This window comes from Lepidochelys kempii, chromosome 3 (assembly GCF_965140265.1).
Source record: "Lepidochelys kempii isolate rLepKem1 chromosome 3, rLepKem1.hap2, whole genome shotgun sequence".
In the NCBI taxonomy this organism is placed as follows: domain Eukaryota; kingdom Metazoa; phylum Chordata; order Testudines; family Cheloniidae; genus Lepidochelys; species Lepidochelys kempii.
Genome location: NC_133258.1, coordinates 168601591 through 168623417, shown reverse-complemented (window position 1 = coordinate 168623417; position 21827 = coordinate 168601591). Strand labels below are relative to the sequence as shown.

The window sequence follows — 21827 nt, the reverse complement described above, 5'->3', positions numbered from 1 at the left end:
AGCATGCATTTAAGCTTTTTGCTGAATGAGGGCTTAAGCGAACAGTTTAATTTACTACACTTTCTAGTCTAACAACATTAGAAATATGCCACTGCAGTGTAATTGTGAAAGGCACAAGGTGGGATGACTATTAGGAGGTGTGACTACTGCCCATACAGTGAAAAGTAGTACTTTTACCCCCACCCCCCCATTGAGTGGCCTATTCTGGGGACAACATGAACACTTATCAGTGATCTCGAGCAATATTTGTGGATTTATCCCCCCCAACACACTTTTTTTAATGAATTTCCCTTCTTTTTCTTTTAGCTAGTGCAGACTTCCACCCTCTGTAGTAACACTGAAGTCAGCATCTCTGCATTTGCTGATAGCTGAGCAGTGTAGTTTCTCCTTTCGATTTCTAATCTCCTGAGAGGGATGGCTGAGGCCTTGAGCTCCACTATATGCTCTGTGCAGATTTCCTCTGGAGATTCTGGCGGAGATGTTCAGGATTGTGCATGCACATTTACCACAGTTTCGTATACAGTTGCAGTGACTGACTCTGCAGTGGCCAGTTAGACATCTGATTGGCCACTTGTGCACTCAGCCACCCAGGATTATGCATGCTGTCCTGTTTGTTACATGTGAAAATTATGAACACCCAGTTCTGAACTCTGGACCCTGGTTTTTTATACTAGCAGTGGAAATGTATTAGAGTAGTGAAGGAGTTGCGGTCACTTAGAGATAGGGTGAGCAGATTTCTGTTGGTCTAAGGAACAGTAACTGTTTTCCTTCAATCACATTGTGTCTCAAGCCTTAGAATGAAGGGGTCCCAAGGATTGATGGATAAAGTCAATATTTTTTTTAGTGAATACCTTTTTAATGAAAATAAAACGAAACTAAATAACCTGCAACAGCAGTGCACAGTGAAGTGAATCAAATAGTAAATGGGCATTCCATTGTGTCCCAGTGTTAAATATTTAGGTTTTTGTAGAGTACTGAAGAATGCATTCAGTGCTGAATCTGAGCAACGGTGTCTGGATCTTCAGGGAATTAGAGAGCTAATTCTGAGCTGTGAGGCCAAGAACATCGGGGACTTATTTCATATTCAGTGTGAAGATTTTTTCAAAAATGCCATATTGCATTTCCTATACTGAGAGTGCCCTTAACCATTTGATGTAGCGGCATAGAGAGCAATGACTCATGGGAATTTAGTTCCAGTGCCTTATTTTACTTCAACAGGAGCTGAGTACCAGATATTCTGAATTAAAAATAATAATAATAATTAATAAAATACTACCCCTTAAACAAAAGAGATATAAATAATAATCTACTCTGTACTTTCTTTGGCTTAATTTACCAGGGTTTCTAGTCAAAGAGGTAGATAAGGAGCAAATAGTAAAACTGCAGGTTCTTCTCCCACCCCCAAATTGAAGACAGACTGTTATAATGAAGAGGTGATCAAAGGAGGCTCAAAAGTTCTGTGTTCTCATTCTGGGTACAATCGTGCACATACCTGGACATGTAACTTTTGCTCACATGAGGAGTTCCAATGACTTTAGTGTGTGAGAAAAGTAGTTGAAGGATGGAAAAGGCAGAAATTTTTCTACTGTTACTACACAGAGAAAGTCACTAGCAAAATAAAAAATTTGTCAGATGAAGGGGAAAAACAGCGAGAACAATAAGTTCCACTTTGACTTCATGGGGACTATTCATGTGAGTAAGTTATTCATGTGCATACGTTTTTTGCAGGACCAGGTTCCAGGACTACTCACATGAAAGCTGTTACAAATAAAACATAGCAACTGATTTGTACCCTCCCTATTTCTGAATTCCATCATCCATAATGTTTGGGAGGTTTTTTAATTTAAAACCAGTAAAAAAAAAAAAAAAAATTACACAGAGCATAAAATGGAAAGTTGAAGAAACTATAGTTAATGTTTGTATTACAGTAGTGTCTAAAGTCCGCAATGGAAATTGAGGTGGCATTGTATGAAACATAGTGAGACTGAATCCCTGCCTCAAAGAGCTTATGATCTGAATAAACACACACAGGATGGGAGTGGGGACAGAGGCTCCTAGAGGTAAACTGTTTCACTCAAGGTCAGTGGCTTAGCTGGGGATAGCTCTCACATTCCCAGAGTCCCAGCCAGCACCCTCGCCATTGTACCACACTGCCTCTTTGCAAAAAGGAAGGAGCAAACACTTAATCTGGGGCTCTTATCAGACCTCTGCTATATTTCTTGTTTTTCCCCATCTTTTCTTTTCTTCTTTTTGTACACTGGATGTTTACCGTCATGACTGACTTTGTAGTACATGGCTGTGTTTCACACTCCCCTGTGATTTTTCATTGCTTTCAATGTTTTTACACAATCCTTCTTAAAGATACATTTTTCTGCAAAAGAAAAATATGTTCAAACTTAAATTTTTGGGGAGGAAACATCACCAGATGTTGGAAGGGATATAGCCATGATCTAACAGAGAGGGCAGGACCTCTGCAATAGAGAACATTTCCACAAGCTGGAATGTGTTAACAGCAGGAATAAAAGGTGCCTGTGTTCGTGTTCTTTTAACATACTTTTTATTGGGTGAGTGTGCTTGTCAAGAACCACCCATGGTGTTTAGATATATTATCTAAACATGTTCAGTAATAATTTATTTTTATATAGTAGTAATATTAACCAGATGATATAGAAATTTTGGTATATCTTTATCTAGCCAAGAAATACTATCCCCCCCGCCCCCGGCATGTTTATCATAAATGAGATCTTAAAACCTAAGCACCTGAAAGTAGTATATTTAAAACTAAGAATGTGTACCATCATTGTGTGCGTTCTTAAAAAGCTACCTAACCATTTGCCCTGAAAATCAGATTTCAGACTTGCATAACTCCAATTGCTGTCACTTTTTATAGACCAGGGTGGTACAGTGTTAAATATCTTTAATCTCCAAATTATTGAAATGTATAATGCTGTTATGTCCCCAGTTCTCATCTGCTACCATTTTCCCTGCCAAGAAAGGAGAAAATTAATACAAGATTCCTTGCAGCTGGATTCCACCCAGCAGATGGAAATGTAGTGATAAGAAACAAAGAATTTGAATTTATTACATTTTCCCCCCTCTCCTGCCAGTGACAATGCTGCAGTTATTCCACTGAGCTCAAATGTGTCCATCCTACTAAAGCCAAGTAGATGTATTAGAAAACATTTAACTTTCTAATAAACTCAGACTTTGGGGGTAGATGGAGCAACTCCCAGACGACCAATATAAATTTTTTGTAGTTGGAAACGATAAGTGTGCATGTGAGGGGTGCTGGTAAAAATAAATAAATAAATAAAATAAAAATGTTGCATTGACATCTTGGAGCCAGGTCCTCTCTTTAGCCAGTAAACACTGGCAGGGGCAAATGCCAATCTTCCACTGTCTTAGCCAGCTTTTTAATAATTCTCCTCTGACCTGGAGTGGTGATTTCTGAAGCTGGAAAGGTAATTAATTCTCTCTGTCTTTAGATTGCCAACCAGTACCAGTTGTAGTGTTGGTATTTTGTCACATGGGCACCTGTTGGCTTTAAAAAAAACCCCAAAATTGGACTGAAACTGTCAAACTTATTCCATGTAGGGCCCTGAATAGTCATCAGTTGATAACCGCTTTCCTGTCACCCTTGTCTGTGGGAAAGCATAGGTAATATAACCCAAACTAATCATAGCTGTATATTTGAATGCTATCAATTTTCATTTAGGAACTTAGCAGAAAACAGCATCAAAGTGCTGCAAAATTGGAAGAAGACTTCAAATCCCTGCAGGACAAGAAAAAATATCGTCATAGACCGGAACCACTCTTCATACCTCCTCCTTCCTTCAACTTCAGTGCATCCTACTCAGGAGCTACGCTGTATCAAAGCCAGCTTCGCTCTCCCCGCATCCTAGGAGACCATCTTCTAGACAGGACACATGAGTTTCCTCCCTATACCCCGCCACCTATGCTTAGCCCAGTACGCCAAGGATCTGGGCTCTTCAGCAGCGTTATCACATCTCATAATGCATCTCACCCCCAGCTGCCGCTTACTCCTTTGACACCCACTCCACGGGTGCTCCTATGTCGATCTAGTAAGTATTTTATTTAATTGTAGCACTTTCTCTGAGCCCAAAACCACATCTTACATAAACCGCTGTTATGTTATGTTATGTTCCCTGTGCGCTTTCTGTTTTGAAATGATCATCCTGGGAGAAGGACAAGACATACACACAAACTACTGTTACTTTCCCTGTTCAACAAAGTCAGTTTTTCCAGATGTGTACCTCTCTTCTAGATATTGTAGGGTTGGGTTTAAACCAAGAAATGGACTGGTTAATTTCAAATGGAAAGATCAGAATGTATTTATTTCAAAGGACACAATGTTTGTAACTAAAGTGAAGCCTACTCAAATGGGCCAAGGGGGACACACCTGTTTTGGGATTTGGCAATTGTTTGGTTTTAAGCATTTATTCAGTTCAGGAGAAGAAATTTTTGATTAGCATATCAGGCTACATGACTGCAGTGGTAAATATTTTGTTTAAATCCCAACATACATATATCAAGACACTGTAAGTTATCTAAATTTGATATGCCATATGCATAGAAAAGATCTTTAAGGTGTGTATGGGGGATAATCTATATTAGCTAGACGGGAAGAGTCTGTTCAAGGTAGAAATAACATCTTAATCACACCTTAAGTAACTTAGAATGGTCCCCAGTATGTTAGAGAACTTAACTTTTTATTATAAATTAACTGTGCAAGCAAAGCAATTTGTCAAAATTGCTGGAGACACATTTCTGTTTGTGTAGTTTTTCAAAACCTATAAACTAGGTATTTAGCAGCATGGTTCAGGTGATGAATTAAGATTTTACTTATTGGACCCTTACATTTTATCTTGTAACCCAAAAGGAGAGTAGGTATATTTAGATTATCTTCTGTCTTGGATCCTTGAAGATCCCCCCCCATGTTTTACAATTTTACATCCACATTTTCTTCACAGCCACCAGCCTTCTAGTCAAAAAACACTAAGTGATACACCCTTGATAGTCCGTCAGTAGTCCTCAGTTATCTGGACATGTTGCTGTTATGTTCTATCCCCTCTCCTTGTTTCCCCTTCTGTATTCCCATCTTCTGCGATCAGTCCCCTTTATAGAGTTAAGAATTTGATTGCTAGCTTTTTCAAGTTAGCAAAATGGATAAATCAAGTTGCCTCTCTGATATGTTCTCTAGTAGGCACTGAATTCCAGTTTATAAAACTGTATTGTTTGCAGTCCTAGTCCTCTATCCTGCAACCTCTCCTCTTCTTCCTGCTCTTTTTAGAAGATGATCAGAACTTGGTTTTGGCCTTCTACTAATTCTAGCAAGTAGTCCAGGGCCAGCTGAACCTTCTGTCACCATTGTATCATCCTTAAACTGTGATCCTTAGTTTCTTCAGAGATACAGTAACAAGGTGATAGCTGACCTGGATTTTGGGGGTTTGGTTGCGGTGTTTTTGTTTTTCTGTTTTTTGGAATTGTGTTGTATTTCACTGATTTGCAAAATCACTTCTACAGTGCCATAAATACATTCTCAGTGCTTTACCAACAGAATGTTAGTACATGTGTCCTGACCCATAGTTTACAATTTAAAGAAGTCACAGGACAATAGATCAGTTAAGGGAGTCTGTGGGGATTATTGATGAGAAAAGGAAGTAGGAGAGATTTATGGAAGAATTAATTGTAAAGAGGAATTTGGAGGAGGAGTAGGTGTGCTTAGCATATGATAACGGGAGACCATACGAGGCATGGGTGGCAACCTGGTAGGAGGTACAAAGCTAACATGTACAACCAAGTGTGTAGATTATAAAGGAAAATGTAAAACCATTCAGAATGGTCATCCGTATGGAAATTGATGCTATTGAAAATTGCAGCTATGTCCAGACACACTGTACCTGGTTTCTTAAGGACCCTGGTACATTCAGGCCAATGCAGCAGCTGTAACCTGATGTTTCATTGATTTCTGTGGACCATTTAATAGAAGGATAGCTACACAAGTGGGGGCAGTGGAGGACCAAACACGATGTGTAAGTTAAGAAAATAGCTTTCTAAACAGAAAATCAAATCCCTGTTTCTGTTTCAGATAGTATTGATGGAAGCTGCATTCCAGTGACTCCAGGGCCTGGAGAACAGACTGTTGATATAGAACCGTAAGAAAAATTTATCAATGTGTATCACTTTACAGCCTACTTCAGTCAGCTCACCCTCTCTCACCTAGAGAATGTGGTCTTGTATATTTTGAACAAGGCGGGTAATACCATACTACTTGGCTGGCGGCACTCAAGGCTATACCAGTGTAAACATTGGCTGAGGTCACTGACAGCAGAAAGTCTGCCAGAAATGAGATTGTGGCACTGCAAACCAGCCATGGCTTTAGGGGAGAGCTATAAAGGGCCAGTGAAGTCACAAACGTAGCTGGTGCTGGCTGGAAAAGTGTGTGACCATGGCATTGGGGCAGCATGTTGATTCAGTACTTGCCCTGGCAGACCTCCTATGGAGTTCTGGGAGGTGTTAAACTTCCCTTCCCTTCGTGGGATACCAAGAGAGGACAGAGACAGTGTTATCACCACCAGCCCTCTGCTGAGGTGTGTCATCCCCTATGGGGCAGGGAGGTCTAACTGACCTGCATCTGGTCTGTTCACTATATAGTAATGATATTCGTTAGATCTCTCTCTTCTGGGACTTAAAAACCTGCTTCCCAGTCCAATTAAACTGTGTTGGAATTGTGCACAGCTTTCTAAATTAGGTCTTTACAATACACTATTTGCCTCAGTGAAAGCAGAGTTCACTGAATATTATGTTGTAAGATAGTCTGACACAATTTCATGTCAGGCCATTGTGATGTGTGACGCAAGGACCTCTTGATGCCCACTGGCAGAGAGCACAGGGGTCCACAGGTTTACAGAGATCCCCTGGCTACACCAAAATGGATCATGTGTCATGCTGGTGGTCATAATCATTGCAAAATGTGTGTGCAGTTAATGTGTAAGGAGTTATATATGCGTACTGAAAATTGTCTTTAAGGCCTTGGAGTTAAAGGCTGGTCACTTAGGGTATGTCTGCACTACCCCTCGGATCGGCGGGTAGTGATATATCTATTGGGGATCAATTTATCATGTCGAGTGTAGACGCAATAAATCAATCCCCGATCGCTCTGCCATCGACTCTTGTACTCCACCGTGGCAAGAGGTGGAAGTGGAGTCGACGGCGGAGCGGCGGCCGTCAATCCCCCGCCATGAGGACATGAGGTAAGTCGATCTAAGATGCGTTGACTTCAGCTATGCTGTTCTCAAAGCTGAAGTTGCAAATCTTAGGCCTATTCCCAGCCCGCAGTGTAGACCAGGCCTCAGAGGTAGCACGCACTGAGACAAACTTCTCCAAGTGGGAGACACTTATCTCCCTCGCTGACCATTGTATATCTTACAGTGGAAATCTACTTGCATATTGAATCAAGAACTCATGAGTAGATTCTGAGTGCTGCAGGAGAAAACAAAACCAGCAGGGATTATCCTGTTTTACAAGTAAAGACCATTAATTTTTGGGAGTATAACTGGGGTATGGAGGTGCGCCTGGGATCCTTCAGGCTGTGAAGACAAGCTGCCAGTGGGCTTGATCTAATGAAAGGACGTTTTCAGACATCCTGGTTTAAAACACCAGGGAAAAGGACTTGGGATGAGCTATCCTGCAGGAGACGGGAATATTTTATGAGTTAAGTTTAGGCTGTAGCAAGCATGTTATAAGTTTTGTTTTATATGTAACCATTTGTTTCTGATATTCTTTCTTAGTTTGAATCTCTGTTCTTTGATGATAAACATATTCTTGTTTTCACTATAAATATATCTAAGTGCTGTGTGTTAACTGGATGGCTATCTTGAGTTAAAATTAATAATTTGTGTGTCACTACTCCCAAAGGAATAGTAATCTGTGAATTTTGTGAGTGTTTGGTGGAACAAGGGCTGGACACTCAGAGGGACACTTAGAAGTTGGTGTATACCTGTTGTTTGCCTGCAGAGGGACAGCGTAGCTTACGGGGGCTGATGGGGGGAGTACTTGTTCTGTTTGTGGCTTGGGTTGTCAGGAAACTGACTCCTGGCAGGTACAGACAAAGCTCACTCATGCTAATGGTACCTCGCAACCCTGGGTACTCCTGGGGATTGTCTCAATTGTGTAATTTATTTTTTGTTTGGTATAAAATAAAAGGTAATATTATTCTTTTCTCTGTAAATCTTACAAGTGAGATCTCTCTTTATTTACAGACAGATCAATATTGGATCAAGATTCCAGGCTGATATTCCTGAACTACAAGACCGATCATCAATGGGGAGAGATATGCACAAGGCAACTTTGGTTTGGAAACCATGGCCAGAACTGGAAAACAAAGTCTTCCAACAAAGAGGTACTGTATTTTGCCATTTGAATTGTTTACTGAAAACACTATATTCGGTATAGAAATCTCCACTTATTTCTCACTCTCATACTATTTTTTTTACTTTGAAAAGGTTTTACAGATGTTTCAATATCTGATCAGTTTTAATTTGATGCATTTGAGAATTGTTACAGAAAAGTGTAATGCAAACATCAAGAACTGTGTGCGCATTTCAGAACGAAAACTTTACACTCTATTGTGTTTCAGTTGGCTTTACAGAATCCTTGGTTTGAGGTATCTGGCTGACATTTTGCAATATTTAACAGAATCCCTTTTGTTTCTGACAGTGGAAGACCTCTTAAATATGTGCTGTTCAAGCGTGTTACCTGGTGGAGGAACTAATTCAGAATATGCATTGCACTCCCTCTTTGAGTCCAAAGGGGATATTATGGTAAGACAAGAAGCTGAAGAGAAAGGTTCGCATCTCCTTTACCTTGGCAGCATGGGAAGATGAAGGTTATTTACTTGTATTTACTCTGCATATTGCCACTTATAGATTTTGCACTGCCTGGTGCAGCTTAAAGGTAGAACCTTCTCCAAGCAGTATCTGTTAGCACTCATGTGTGCCCCTTCCAACCCCTCCCCTCCCTCAGTGTCTCCGAACATTGCGGTCGAGCTACGTAAGGGAGCGCTGCACCCTCTACTGCCTCAGTTCCTGCCACTGCCAACCCGGAGAAACCGCTGTATGACTTTGAGAAAGAGGGGGAGGTGGGGAGGAAGTATGAATATATGCAGAATAGTCTTGAAGAACTCTGGTTACGAGTAACCTTCATTTCTTCTTCAAGTGGCTTTGCATATCCCCCATTTGTGGGTAAGTTCGGCAAGCAGTGCTGAAAACTCAGGAGGAGCGAAACAGAGTCCTAATTTAAAGGACTGAAATGCTGATGTACCAAATTTAGCATCCACTCTTGAAGCCAAATCCAAAGCATAATGTTTAGTAAAAGTATGCACAGGCTTCAACTTTCTAATGTGCTGGGTGGTGCTCAATCCCCAGCTCTGCTCCAGGCCCCGCCCCCACTCCACCCCTTCCTCCAAGGCCCCACCCTGGCTCCGTCCCCCCCTCGCCTCTTCCCGCCCCCGTTTCACCTCCTTCCCCAGCGCACCGCGCCCTCGCTCCTCCTCCTCCCTCCCAAAGCCTCCTGCACGCCGCAAAACAGCCAATCGCATGGGGCGCAGGGAGGGCGGAGGAGGCGCTGATCCGCGGGGCCTGCCGGTGGGTGGCAAACACTGGGGGGAAGGAAGGGAGCTGATGTGGGGTGGAGGGGACGGACTGCCTGTGGGTGCTCAGCACCCACCATTTTCCCCCTGTGGGTGCTTCAGCCCTGGAGCACCCACAGAGTCGGCGCCTATGAAGGTATGGACTCGCTTCCAGGTAGTAGCCATACAGATTTCTCCAACAGGAACAGGTTTAAGGCAAGCAAAAGATGCTGCCATATCCCTAGTAGAATGAGATCTTACAACAGTAGGCACAGGGATTGCTGCTAACTTGTAACATTTAATGATACATTGTTTTCCCTCTCTGGAAATAATTTTAGGTGATACTCTATAAGCCATATGGGTTTTAGCATAAGAAACAAATAACTTAGATGACTTCCTAAAACTCTTAGTTCTGTTTAAATAATATGCTAAAACCCTTCTAGCATCTAAACTATGTAACACAGATTCCCTTTTATTAGCATGGGACTTTGAGAAAAATTCTGGTAAATTAATAGACTGATATGAAACTCGGATACAGTTTTTAGTAGAAACCTGAGATCAGGTCTGAGAACCACTTTGTTCTTATAAAAAATAGTAAATGGCAGATCAGCCATCAAAGGATACAATTCACTCACCCCTCTGGTTGATGCTATACCAATAATAAACACAGTTTTAATAGATAAGTAAAATAAAGAACACTGCCAAAGGTTCAAAAGGCAGCTTCATGAGCATAGATAAAACCAAATTAAAATCCCATCGTGGAACTGGCTCCCTCAAAAGGGTATAACGCATTCGATAACCCCTTCATAAGCCTTTAAATTATATCATGCACAAATAATGGTCCTTGCCCTGTCCTTTAGCAACCTGTCACTTTAGCAACCAATTGTCCAGATATGGATAAACAAAGATGCTTAGTTTTCAGAGATGGATCTCTACTACAAAAAGGTACTTTGAAGACTCCTGGCATTGTGAAAAGGCTAAATTGAAGAAACTTGTACTGAAAATGTCTTTGTGCCACTACAAAATGAAGGAGCAAAGGATGATTAGGCCAGAGAGAAATAGGGAAATATGCATCCTGTAAATCAATAGTTGCGAACCATTCCATAACCGAAAGCAAGGGAATTATAGGGGCCTGGGTTAGCATTCAAAACTGGAACTTCCAAGTGAACCTGTTCAATTTTCTTAAATCTAAAATTGGATCGAAATCTCCATCTTTTTTTTTTTTTTTTCCCTGTACCAAGAAGTATTTTGAATAAACCCTTGACCTACAGATATTTGGATACTTCTTTGACAGCACCTGTCAGGATCAATTTTTAAACTTCTAACAGAAGAGTAATCGTGTGAGAAGGTGTCCTGAAAAGTGAAGGATTAGGGGAGAATAGGTAACTTTTAAAATTGTATTGTATAGCCCTTTTCTATAATTACTAGGACCCTCTTTTCCAAGGTAATAAACCTCCAAATGTCAGTGAAATGGGTTAGCTTGTCTCCATACAAAGGAAGGGAGGCATCCTTGCCAATTGCTCCACAACTCTTGATCCTCAGGTCAAATCTCAGACCATAGGTCTGGATTGGAGAGCAGCCAGCTGGACAGACGATGCCTTCGACATCTTGCCAAGTTTAACTGGAGGATCCAACAAAACAGAAATAGGAGCCAGAACTGACACAAATCCTAATCCTTGGGATCCTTTAGGCATTTTATTCTTGCTAGACAAAGCAACTGGAGCTGAAACAGGCCTCTTAGTCTTCAGCTCTGGTGATCTCCCAGAACCCAACAGTTAGCAGCAAGAGCTTCTTTAAGCAGGAGTGCTAGCGGTCTATTCTGTGTCTTCTTACATGCTCTGGGTGTAAAGGTCTGGGAAATAGAACAGTCAGAAGGACAGGGGCCTTCCCCAAGGCACTTAAGGCACCTAACATGATTGTCCGGCACCAGGGAGACAACTGGGTATGAAGCACAGCTCTTAAAATCTGGCTGCTGCTGTTTCTTCAGTTTCACTGTTACAAAGAACCGAACTTACAAACTCTGCTTGCTAGGTTTCAGAGTGGTAGCCGTGTTAGTCTGTATCAGCATCTGATGAAGTGGGTTCCAGCTCATGAAAGCGTATACTCAAATAAATGTGTTAGTCTCTAAGGTGCCACGAAGACTCGTTGTTGTTTCTGCTAGCTAACTATACTGTAACTGCCTTAAATTACACTTAACGCTAAAACAAGCAACTATTATTGCAAAAAATCCAAAGGTACTGAATAGGAGAGAACCCCAGATCTGATAGACACTTCCATCTGGCGCAGTGGTTGGAAGGTACTGAGACAGTAGAGGCCACAGTGCCGCCTTGTGTAACCTTGCTTTCAGAATGTTTGGAGATGCAATGGGAAGCATCAGGAAGGGGTGCTACAAGCAAAAGCAGCCAGTGCTTGGAAGGTGAGGCTGCCCTGGGCGGTGCAAAACCCATAAGTGGGAATGTGCAGAGCCATTCGAAACAGAATAACAAGTACTTCGAGTGCTTGCTCATGTCGACTCCATTCTAGGTGTGTGTGTGGCCGTTGGAGATTTTTGCCTTAGCAGTACCTGTAGGGTCAACTGTCGTGCCCTCTTGCTTGCTGCACCCATGCCACAGAATATTAGGCACTGCCGGCCCACACCCTCTCAGTTCCTTCTTCAGAGTGCCTCTCTTGCTTGTGAAGAGCTAGCAGTTTTCTTCCATCGACTTGGGGCTTTTGTTAATTGCAGTTAGTGTTAAGTAGTGTAGTTAGCTGTTAGGTAAAGTCCCCGCTGAGACTTTGCCCCAGGCGGGGCATGCCCTGAGCTCCCGGGTTTAAGCTCTGCTCTGTCTGTTGCAGGCCTGTGCCTGTGAGTGGCAGGCCTATGTCCTGTGAGGGACATGCGCCTCAGAGGCCTCCTGATGGAGTCTGCTCTCTGCACGGCTTTAAAGCCCTCTGCGCAGACTGCACCGAGTACTTCAGCCTCTGTGCTCAGTGCGCCATTGGCTCTGGCTCCTCTTGGCACCATTTGCCATCGCCGCCGAAGAAGGCGGCGAAGAAGCACTCGCCGGCGCCGAGCAAGAAGGCCGAAGGATCATCCAGTAGAGGGACCGGGTCTGTCCGCCAACCTTCTCCAGAGCAGCATGAGCGGGCCTCTGTGGTTGGGGCACCTAGCCCTCTTAAAGGTCTGTTGACTCGTGAGTGGAAGGGGCCCACCACCCTGCCTGCACCATTGTCATTCCAGAGCTGGGAACAGAGAGCGCACAAGTCTCCACCAGCTCCCGTGACGTCTCCAGGGCTGCAGGACCAGGCTCAGGTTCCTTGAGAGGGCAAGCCAGCCATTAAGACCCCTCCAGGGGCGGGAGAGCACCACAGACCTCCGGATGTAATCCTGGGGCAGATTGCAACCGCGCCATCGGGCGCCCAAACTCTCCCCCCGGACGTGAAGATGTTATTCCACAGTATGGGGTCGACGTTCCCCATCTTATGACCAACGCCGTTTGCCCTATTGCCCATCTGTGACTAGATGTTGGTCGCCGGCTCCGTGGGACCACTCCCGCTTGTATTACCAGTCTTCGCAACACCGTTCTCCCCAATGCTGATCTCCCCGGCACCGGGACTGCTCTCCCCGGAATAGCCACTGCTTGCTTACACCTGGTTAGCATTCACCTGTAGCCACGACCAGCAAGCAAACCCAGGCATTGATGGCTCCTCCCTGGTCGCCAGAGAGTGGTTCCCCTGATGCGGAGGTCCAGTTCAGCCCATTGCCCCGGTCTTAGCAACAGGATTGGGCACTGGAAACTGTTCCGTCATCCACGGCACCGCAGTGGCTGCAAGGCCACTGGCTAACGCAGTGGCCATATTGGGAGGCATGGGGCGTTCTGGTGATGATGATGTCCCCTTTGCAGTGTGCATCAGTGGTCACATCGGAGCAGGGATCTGGGGCCTCGCCGGGCCCGGTACCGGAAGTTCACTCAGATGTTGGGATGGACATCTTTGTGCCCACCCCCAAACCTCCCTCTCCAGCGGCGGCCGATCCCCCAGCGCCTCCACCTGCAGCCAGGCCCTCTTCCTCTTCTCCAGATGAGGCGGTCGCAGGACCTTCCAGGGCCAGCCCCCACCAGATGACTTTAAAGAGCACCAAGCCCTTCTCAGGCAGGTGGCCAAGAACTTTGGGGCTGGAAGTGCAAGAGATGGCTGAGCAGGAGGACACCCTGTTCAGTGTCCTCTCGGCCTCCACGCCCTCTTGGGTCACCCTGCACACGACGGGGTCCTCAAGATCGCCACATCACTGTGGCAGACTCCATCCTGCCCACCTCTAAAGGGGCTGAGAAAAAATATTTTGTGCCGGCCAAGGGTTTCAAGTACTGTTATATGCATCCACCTCCGGGCTCACTGGTTGTGTCTGCTGTCAATGAAAAGGACAAGCAGGTCCCCACTGCCGCTACTCCCAAGAATAAAGAAGCCAAAAAACTTGATTAATTTGGCAGAAAAATTTATTCAACGGCCAGCCTATGCTTCCAGGTGGTGAACAATCAGGCCCTACTGGGCTGATACAATTTTAACCTCTGGGAGAGCCTCCAGAAGTTGCAGGACTCCCTTCCTCAGGCTCAGGAGTTTGGTACCTTGGTAGAGGAAGGTTCCGCAGCAGCCAGATGCTCCCTGAAAATGGGACTCAGCGGCGAGGGTGGTCACATCAGTAGTGGTCATGCGACGCAGCTCCTGGCTCCAAGTGGTGGGCCTCTCCCAGGAGATGCAGGCCTCAATTCAGGACCTCCCCTTCAACAGTGTTGGGCTCATCTCTGATCAAACTGACGCCAGACTTCCCGGGCTGAAGAACACTAAGGCTACCCTTCGCTTGTTGGGCATACATATCCCACAGTCAGCCAGAAAGCCATTCTGGCCTCCACTGCCATCGAGGCCTCGGCAAGCCTGGCAGGGACCTACAAGGAGAAGGGACCCTGGGTTTAGCCATTGCCGCCCTTCTTCCTTTCGCTCGCCAATCCAGCTTGGACCCACTAAGAACCTGGGGGGGGGGGGGGCAAAAGCGATCATTTTGAGGGTGAGCTCAAGAGCAATGCCCAGTCAGCCAGTGAGTTTCTGCCCATCCTTTCCTCAACCATCTTTCCCCCTACCGCTCGGCCTGGTCATGGGTTACCTCAGACTGCTGGGTCCTGGACATAGTAGCTCAGGGCTACAGCCTGCAGTTTCTGGATACACCTCCTTCCCAACCCCCTGCTTCCCTGTCCCTCTTCAGGGACCCCTCTCAGGAGCAACTCCTGGTTCAGGAGATCAACAAGCTCCTGTAGTTGGGGGCTGTGGAGGTGGTTCCTCAGGACATGGAAGGAAGAGGATTCTGCTCCCGTTACTTCCAAATCCCAAAGGCCCAGGGGGGCCTCAGACCCATCCTGGATCTGCATGGCCTCAACAAGTCTCAAGAAGTTGAAGTTCTGCATGGTCTCCGTAGCCTCCAACAGGTAGGGCAGTGTCAAGTCCTCTGTCCTGTGTCAAGAGGCACTCAGTCTCTGGGACATTTCTGTGCAGAACGCCATCTACCAGGTGGCTGCTCACTTACCTGGAACCAGAAACGTTCTGGCAGATCGCCTCAGCAGGACCTTCTCCTCTTGCCACGAGTGGTTCCTCCATCCCGAGGTGGTCGACCTGATCTTCCGACGATGGAGGGACCTGTTTGCGTCCAGGGAGAACAGGAAGTGCCAGGGGTTCTACTCTCTATACGGCAGGGACAAGGGTTCCCTGTCGGATGCCTTTCTGACCCCATGGTTGGTAGTGCTGATGTACGCCTTTCTGCCTTATCCAAAGAGTCCTGATAAAGGTGAAGCAAGACAGGGCGTGGGTCATGCTCATAGCCCCAGTGTGGCCATGCTGCTGAGTCTTTCGGTGGCCGACCCGCTGCAGGTACCTCTCCATCCAGATCTGCTGTCCCAGAATCGCAGCCATCTGCTGCACCCGAACCTGCACCTGACGGCATGGCTGCTCCATGGCTGAGCACGGACAAGCGGGACTGCTCCGCGCAGTCCAAGAGGTCCTGCTGGGCAGCAGAAAGCCCTCCACCAGGGCTACCGTTGTGGCCAAGTGGAAGCGTTTCGCATGTTGGACCTCGGACAAGCACATACGTCCTGAGGAGGCCTCGTTGCAGGTCATCCTGGACTATATGCTGCACTTAAAGCTGTCTTTGGTCAAGATGCACCTGGCGGCTGTTTCTGCGTTCCACCCTCCGCTTCAGGGCAGGTCTGTCTTTGCCCATCCCATAACGGCACGATTCCTGAAAGGTCTAGCAGGCCTGTACCTGCACATCTGTGACCCAGTTCCCCCAGGGGATCTGAATCTGGTGCTCTCGAAGCTCATGGGCCTCCGTTTGAACCCCTAGCTTCCTGCTCCCTCCTGCTCCTTTTCTGGAATGTGTCCTTCTTGGTTGCCATAACATCGGCTTGGCGGGTGTCCGAGATCAGGGCGCTCATGTTGGAGCTACCCACTATGGTCTTCTACAAGGACAAGGTCCAGCTGCGCCTGCATCCAGCTTTTCTTCCCAAGGTTGTGTCCCAGTTCCACATGGGCTAGGACATCTACTTACCGGTCCTGTCTGAAGCCTCATGCATCAGATAAGCGCAGGCTACACACGCTGGACATCAGACGGGCACTGGCCTTCCACATCAGTACAACACAGTCGTTTCGTAAGTCAACGCAGTTGTTCATTGCTGTTGCGGACAGGATGAAGGGCTGCCCAGTGTCAGCCCAGAGAATTTCGTCTTGGATCATGGGGTGTATCCGCCGGTGCTATGAGCTGGCGAAAGTGGCCTCGCCGGCGATCGTGACGTCTCATTCCACTAGAGCGCAGGCGTCTTCGGCGGCCTACGAGGCACAGGTCCCAAATCAAGAGATCCGTTGGGCCGCCACTGGGTCGTCTGTCCGTACGTTCGCGTCGCACTATGCACTGACCCAGCAGGCGAGAGACAGCGCAGAGTTGAGCTACAGGCTGCACGCCCGTGAACTCCAAGCCCACCTCCATTGATACTGCGTGCGAATCCCCTCGAATGGAATCGACACGAGCAAGCACTTGAAGAAGAAAAAACAGTTACCCGCCTTTCGTAACTGTTCTGTGAGGTGTGTTGCTCCTGTCCGTTCCATGACCCGCCATCCTGCCCCTCTGTTGGAGTTGTCGGCAAGAAGGAACTGAGAGGGCGTGGGCCGGCAGTGCCTCATATACTGCTGCATGGGCACAGCATGCTAGAAGGCACGACAGCTGGCCCTATGGGTACCGCTAAGGCAGAAATCTCCGACAACCGCACATGTGGGCCCGCGCACCTAGCATGGAATGGATGTGACCAGCACATCTCGAAGAACAACAGTTACGAAAGGTAGGTAACTGGGTTTTTTTTTTTTTTTTTTTTTTTTTTTATGAAATGGCTTTAGATTTTGCAACACAAAAGAACTTTCCTGATAGATTGGCAGTGATGCCATGAACCTGCCCTGTAATCATTGTTAATAAATTAAATCTCAAGGCAGGGCCTTTCTAGAAGTTTCTTATACTCCTTGGATGACTAATGTCACTTAGTCCTTGGCTTTGTGTATTTTAATACCATACAAGACATGCTCCTGTGCTAACATTACCCAAGGTTTCTCCTCGTTTTAATGGAACGACCCACAGGACTCAGTCTTCTTCCAGCTCCTGTGAAACCTTGTTAAATCTGTGTTTAAATGTCCAGAATTGTAGTGTGTTATTGCTTGCTGTTCTCGTGTGGATAATTCATTTAAAGAGTTGAACTTTTCGGGGATGGTGGTGTTATAGTAGCATCCAAAGGGCTGTACAAACAAATAGAAAGATAAAGTCCCTCTCCAAATAACTTACCATCTAATTTAAGGCAAGATGCAACCAGTGAAGGTAACAACGAGGAGGAGGAAATGGGGAAGGGAAGGTGAGGGGAACTGTAGAACATCACTTGGTTGCATAGGTTAGTTTTATGCACAACTGTGTGTTCCAAGTAAAGGATATTTATTTTTGTTTTTTTAAAAATAAATAATATCCTCTAACACTGGCCGCACATCAGCCTGGCCACCTTTAGTTGATTAGTTGGGGGTGACTTCTTGTAGGGGATGAAGCGTAAGTAGGTCTTGGAGAGTAATTTGGTGATGATTTTTAGTATAAGGATATGGAAAATTAACCCAATTGATACTGAATCCAGTCCCATACTGTAATACTTGTTAAGCTTATTGTGTTCACATTTATACACAGTAAATAACTGAGGGTTTTTTTATTCTGTTCTTCCGTGTTTGTTTTGTAGGTTGCCCTGGAAATGCTGCTGTTGAGGAAGCCAGTAAGATTGAAGTGTCATCCTTTGGCAAATTACCATTATGCTGGTAGGTTTCTAAACAATCTGTATGTGTGAATTTACATTTATAAAAGAGCACAGAGTAAGTGCACATAATTTTGCGTAAAATTAAAACTACAGGTTGCCTGATACTTTTATTCTTTCCCTTTGTTTAGAGTAACAGAGATTTTTCCTCTCTGGCATCATTTCTGGTCAGGTTTTTGTAACCAGACAGTACTTGGCTACATTAATACTACTTTGCTTTGTTTCATGTCATGCAAAAAAAGATGAAACAAACCATGTTAATTTGGTATATTAACCTGTAAACTACGCTGGTCTGTAAAATAAAGTTTCTAAATAAAGAGTTGATGCTACAAAAAACATCTGGGAGCACCTCAAACTATCATCTCCTGTAACTAAAAGGGAAAATTCTTATAATAATGGAGAGATGAATCTTCAGATTGTAAGAATACTCTTCCTTGTTTTTTGTGGGGTTTTGGTACATCACTATTCTTAATAGATATTTGTAACAATTTAGGCTAATTTCTGCCATTAATTCAGATCCAAAACTGATCGAAATTCTTGGCATTTGTGTTAAAGATCTAGCTTGCTGTGTACCTTGGGGCTGGTGCCTTAGCCTCTTTATACCAAAGTGTCATCATTGTACAATCTTACCTTCCTCGTATAGATGTTGTGATGCTTAAATATTTGGACATTTATGGTCATTGCATGAAAAGTGCAAAGTTTAGCTTAGAGTATAACTCTTGCAAGTGTTTTCACAGTTACTGAATGCAAAATCATTGTTTGCATAGATCTAGCCTAAAACAAATCTAGCTCTTCTACTTAACAAACATAATGGGAGTCTCCTCTTGTTCATAGTTTGAAAATACTTTGAAACATATACCCTGGCCAGCTATTTAGATGTATGTGCTGTTACTAAAGATTACAGGATAAGGACGATAGGTGAGGGCAGGTCCCTTCTCACCCCACCACCTCACATCCTGTGTCTATCAACTGTCCCTGCAAAACCAACCCAGGTTCTATAGCAAGATTTCTTGTCTAAGCCTAGCCATTGTCTCCAGCTTGCACTCAAAAGGAAACAATCGAGGAATCTCCTGATGCTTGGATAATCAAAATGTACAAGGCCAAATTCTGGCTTCCAGTCAGAGCCCATTGTGCTACCTAGGAAGTGCAGATGAGCCCAGTTTTGTCTGGCGACCCAGTGGGGAATTCACATGGTGGGGCGGGGGGGTTCTCCGCTGGTATAATGTTTGCAGCTTGGCACATGTGCCAGCTGCCATCCCAAAATAGGGGCATGAAGAATGCATCCGATGAAGTGAGCTGTAACTCACGAAAGCTTATGCTCAAATAAATTGGTTAGTCTCTAAGGTGCCACAAGTACTCCTTTTCTTTTTGCGAATACAGGCTAACACGGCTGCTACTCTGAAAGCTATGCTATGGTGATCCTCCACTGGTGTAACTTGGAGCAATCCCTAGGTTGCTCTAAAACACCAGGGAAGACTCATACCGTCGCAATTTATCAGGCAGCTCCATGATTCCCATGCCACTCCCCTTGGCCAAATGGAGCTTAGATGCAGGGGCAAGTCTAGTCCACAGTTTCTCTCCTTTTAAGGATAAATTAACAACTTGAAATTCACTATGGAAGTACATGTGCAGCCTTAATAAGATTAGGTACTAAAAAGACACTGTGCCTGCATGTGGGTCTTCTGTTTGGATGAAACGCGTGGTAGGTGCTTTTCCTGAGCAATTCCTTCGAGTGGAAGATTCTCTCTTCCACCAAGAGAAAACCAATTGTCATTCCCACAGAAGACTGAAGAGAAAATTGTCAATGATTTTTTCTTGCAGAAGAGATACTTCTATTGCAAGAAAAGCCCCTACTCTGTTACTTGGTTACTGCAAGTGATGTGTGCAGCCCTGGCCTCTGGTCACCTAATGTTGTTCGGATCTGTATTTAGCCAACAAGAGTGAAATAAAGATCAGAACCTAGAGGAGAGATTTTGGCAAGGGGTTAAAGGCTGGGAAATGCTAGATTTTAAGAATTCATTTTCATTCAAACATACTTCCATCATTTTCTGCAAGTGGTTCACAATGACAAAGGCAACACAAGAGGAGGCTCTTGCTTTCTTCACATATCTCACAAGATAGAATTCCAGTAAATGCTAATACCTGTCAACTAGCACTACAGCTGTGGGCATCAGAGTACCCTGTTGTTTGCCAGGTGGGGTGAAGAGACCAGAATTTCTCAAGCAGACCCTAAAGAAACCTTACTCAGTACACTACATGATAAATTATAATCTCTCCAATCCAGGTTTAAACCCCATTAAAATACAAAAAGCCAAAGTACAAAACTGCTCTCTGAAGTTCTTCAATGCAATATACAGTTGTATCTCATATTGACGATCCCTTTCTAGCTATTTACAGGGTTTACGTGGTAATTTATTTGGTGATTATGGTCAGTCAGCTGCTCTAGGCATATGGGATTTGTTATTGCAGGAAAATAATCTAACTGCAAGAATTAGTTGAATTCAAACTTTATATGTTTAGTGGCATTTGGATGAATAATTTGTATGGTTTGGTCCATCCCCCCAAAAATATAAATTTCATTTATCACCGCTCCTTGGTGCGTATGTATCCATTAAAGCAGAGCTAGATCAAAACAGAACACAATGCTGACTCATGAGAATGCAAACAATTCCCCAAATATGAGATAGTCCTAATCCCCCCTCATAATACATTTCAGGCAAAAGAATGAGTGGGTAAGTGGGCTTTGAATTGTACTTTGAAAGTCAGCACACTCAGACATCATCAGGCTAATGAGGGAAGGAAATTTGAAATTTTAGGGCTCCTCACTCATCCACCAAGAATGGTGGATGTTCTAAACTGAGGACTATTAACAATTGCACTCCAGTTTGTTTATTTTAGAGACAGCGGTCAGAATGTGACATTCAGAAAGAGGTGGTCTCTAAAATAACCTGGACCCAAAACAAAAGCTCTGTTATAGTCCTTTGGGCTGCACCAGGATTTTGTTTGTTGGGCCTTGGAACGTCTCAGCTCTGCAGTGCTCTCAGTTTAGGAATACGTAAGAGAGACAGACCACGTGAAACAGCAGTGTGCTCCTATCAGTCTATAAACATCCAATACATATGGCACTTTTTTGTATGTAGGCCGTGTACCATGTTACATGTTCCTCATCCTACGCCTATAGTGGGCCTGAACTGGCCCATTGAAATGATTGAGTCAGACCCAGTGCTCCCCTCCTCCCACCCCATTTTGCAGAAGAGATTACTGTCAGTTAATCAGTGCAATAACAGTCTCAGTATGGCAAATACAGTGGAAGATAGGATGAATTGCTGAAATATAAAGACCTGCTTTAAAAACTGATCCGTATTCCAAGGTCTCAGTTCTATCTTACTGCATTGCAGATCCCCCTATACACACTCTCTGTGTTTCCCACGGCCAGCAAGTACAAAGTCAGTTTCCCAGCAACCAGAGTTAAAAACAGCTTTTCTCCTGTTACTTTTCCTACAGAGGTTTTATCCTAGTTAATTAGGCTGCTTTAATTAATCCTAATATTCATATTAGGGCCCCTGCTGATAACACCACAACTTCCAGGAAACCGTACAAAGCTGGAATCCCCTTAGGCGTACAGTAAATTAACCCTCGGTTCATTGTAATAATTCATAAGAAAAGAAGAGACAAATGAAGTCGTTTGCTGAAGCTCATGCCTCCGCATCTTTTTTTGAAAGCGTTAAAGATGTACAATTTTGAGAAAAAGCTACAGTTTGAGTCATAACACACAGCTGTTTTCATACCAAAATCTCAAAAGATCAATAAAAAATAACTAAACTTCACTA

General features: G+C 44.5%; 1 protein-coding gene across 7 annotated transcripts in view; it reads left to right on the top strand.

Moving 5' to 3' along the window:
- TRERF1 (transcriptional regulating factor 1) overlaps positions 1 to 21827 on the top strand; it is a 141517-nt gene that overhangs the window by 107382 nt on the left and 12308 nt on the right. For all 7 annotated transcript variants that reach the window (XM_073339034.1, XM_073339029.1, XM_073339031.1 and 4 more), the window contains 5 exons: positions 3716 to 4082; positions 6110 to 6176; positions 8283 to 8422; positions 8740 to 8843; positions 17926 to 18001. In XM_073339034.1, the coding sequence (XP_073195135.1) occupies positions 3716 to 4082; positions 6110 to 6176; positions 8283 to 8422; positions 8740 to 8843; positions 17926 to 18001 (754 nt within the window). The remainder of the gene's footprint in view (positions 1 to 3715; positions 4083 to 6109; positions 6177 to 8282; positions 8423 to 8739; positions 8844 to 17925; positions 18002 to 21827) is intronic.